The sequence below is a fragment of the Rosa rugosa genome, chromosome 1 (genome assembly GCF_958449725.1).
Source record: "Rosa rugosa chromosome 1, drRosRugo1.1, whole genome shotgun sequence".
NCBI classification, from domain to species: domain Eukaryota; kingdom Viridiplantae; phylum Streptophyta; class Magnoliopsida; order Rosales; family Rosaceae; genus Rosa; species Rosa rugosa.
In genome coordinates this window covers 45050326-45052904 of record NC_084820.1, presented here as the reverse complement: position 1 = coordinate 45052904, position 2579 = coordinate 45050326, and the positions used below count along the sequence as shown (strand labels likewise).

The 2579-nt window shown below is 37.9% G+C and overlaps 1 protein-coding gene across 1 annotated transcript; it reads left to right on the top strand.

Annotated features, from left to right (window-relative positions):
* Nucleotides 1-1075: 1075 nt before the first annotated feature.
* On the top strand, nt 1076-2131 carry LOC133728934 (probable CCR4-associated factor 1 homolog 11). Its single transcript, XM_062156392.1, has one exon. The coding sequence runs from the start codon at nt 1076-1078 to the stop codon at nt 2129-2131; it is 1056 nt and encodes a 351-aa protein (XP_062012376.1).
* The last annotated feature ends 448 nt before the right edge of the window (nt 2132-2579 follow it).

Sequence of the window (2579 nt, the reverse complement as noted above, 5' to 3'; positions counted from 1 at the left end):
CGGTGCAAGAAGAAGAGAGAGAGAACGACGTCGTCCCCACCGAATTAGCTGATGGAAAGGAGCCTATATAAGCCAGTGTGAAGTTTTATTTCTCATTGCTTTCGTTGTAATTAATAGTTTCTAAATTGCAGTGATCCAATTTATTTTTTTTTAAACAAAATTATAATATTAATTTAGAAGGAAAAACAAATCCTAAATCCTATATTATTCTATATTATTGGTTTTTTTCTTAATATTATTCTATATTAAGATATAGAATAATAGCGTGTCTACGCGGAAATAGACGCGGAGCAAGAAGAAGAGAGAGAGAACGACGTCGTCCCCACCTAAATCCTAATAGCTGATGGAAAGGAGCCTATATAAGCCAGTGTGAAGTTTTATTTCTCATTGCTTTCTTTGTAATCAATAGTTTCTAAAATAGATTATTGGTTTAACTAATGCACTAAGAGTCACTAGCAACAAATTTCTCTCTCTCTCTCTAAACTTCATAGCGATTTCTCTAGTTTAAGAGTAAGGAGCATCTTGGATTAGTTTTATTTATCTTTTCCTAAATTTTGTTTGAGAAACTTAAATAGGGAGCCCATTGAAAATGCTCTAAGAATTCCTAAATTTATATTTGTGTAGAAATATTTTAATTCTTAGAGATAAACTTTTTTTTTTATATGACCGTTGATTATGAAATTTTTAAATCAAAATAAAATATTTCATGCAGTATTACAATCATGAGCGTTCAAAGACAAAAGTGAGATCGACTCGTGATGTTGTAAACTTTATCATTTATTGAGTATCCACCTAAACTAAAGGGAGTGGACAAACATGAATTTATACGCGGAAATAGACGCGGTGCAAGAAGAAGAGAGAGAGAACGACGTCGTCGTCCCCACCTAAATCCTAATAGCTGATGGAAAGGAGCCTATATAAGCCAGTGTGAAGTTTTATTTCTCATAGCTTTCGTTGTAATAGTTTCTAAATTGCAGTGATCCAAATCGCCCTCTAGGTTTTAGATCGAATGTAAATCTCGTAACTTTGAGCGTTTTGAAGTGAAATCAGTGATCTTAATTTAGAGCGTTTTATGATGATAGTTCAGAGAGGAATTCAGATCTTCCCAATTGGGCCTGCTTCTCATTTCCACGGCGGAGTTCCGGTGGTCTTCCACGGCCGACCTATGTCTCCGATTCCTCTACACCACCGCCCTATACCCCTTTATCCTCCTCAATTTCAGAGCCGCGTCCCTGTTTTCCGGGTTGTCGGCGCCCCAATTTGTGGTCAAGGATCTGTGAAGAAAGCCGATCGGTTCGAGGTTCGAAGAGTTTGTCGCTATAATTTCAAAGCCGAGATTGCCGTAATTCAGAGTCTAATCAGGGCCGGCTACCGATTTGCTAGTTTCGACACCGAATTCCCCGGGACAGTGGTTAAATCCGAAATTCCGAAACATCTGATATCTCAAGCTGTTCCGGTTGATGTGTATAAGATGATGAAGACCAATGTGGACCAGACCCATATTATCCAATTGGGTCTTTCACTCTCTGACCCATTTGGGAATTTGCCGGTTTATGATGGTGCCTACTGCTGTTGGGAGTTTAATTTCAATGATTTTGATGTAGACTGTGCTAACCATTTGCGGAATAGTGTCTCGATTGATGTCCTGAAGCGGCAAGGAATAGACTTTTCCGAAAACAAATGCACTGGTATTTGTTCTGCAGACTTTGCTGAGGAGATTGAGAGGTCTGGGCTAGTGGAGTTGCTTCCTTGCTTGACTTGGGCTACCTTCCAGAGTGCATATGATTTTGGGTACTTGATAAAGATGTTCACTGGGAACAAGGAATTGCCTGAGGATATCAAGGAGTTCATGGGCAATGTGAAGGCATATTTTGGACCGAATGTGTACGACATCAAGTACATGATGAAGTTCTGTGATGGACTGTTTGGCGGTTTGAATAGTGTGGCAGAAACCCTTGGCGTTGACCGTGTGGCTGGGAGTAGCCACCAGGCTGGTTCTGATAGTCTTTTGACACTGCAAACCTTTTTCAAGATGCTCAAGATGGAGAAGAACAAAGGGAAAGAGCTCTGGGAAGAATGTGGAGGAGTTTTGTTTGGTTTAGGAAGCTTGGATTTCTGGCATCATTGTTGATCCATTCTTTAATTTCTGTGTTGTTGTAAATTGTGAATATTGTAACTTCCATTCTTTTGTATATAAACGATTATAATTTTTTCCAATTGCCTTTTTAATGCATTTCATTAACACATTAATCGAACTTGAATTTCTATTTCTTTACCATGTTTGAAATGCTCCGAGGCACTTCTATCTGCAATGCCCATATATCAACATGTATTTGCTTTCTGTGACAATGGAGTATGATGATGCTTATATGTATGAACCATTTGTTATAGCCTTAAACTCAATTGTAAACCTACTAATCATTCTGGGTCATATGCATTCCATTTAGATCAACTAGGTGGAGGAGTGACTAGAATTTCTCTTTGTAGTTTGTTTTCATATTTTCTGTCTTTCATTAAAAAAAAAAAAAAAATCTATTAATCCTTCTACACATATGAGTTTAGCATTATGTGCAATAACT

Excerpts from the sequence above, each read along its gene's own strand:
- LOC133728934 (XM_062156392.1), top strand. The coding sequence starts at position 1,076 with ATGATAGTTCAGAGAGGAATTCAGATCTTCCCAATTGGGCCTGCTTCT.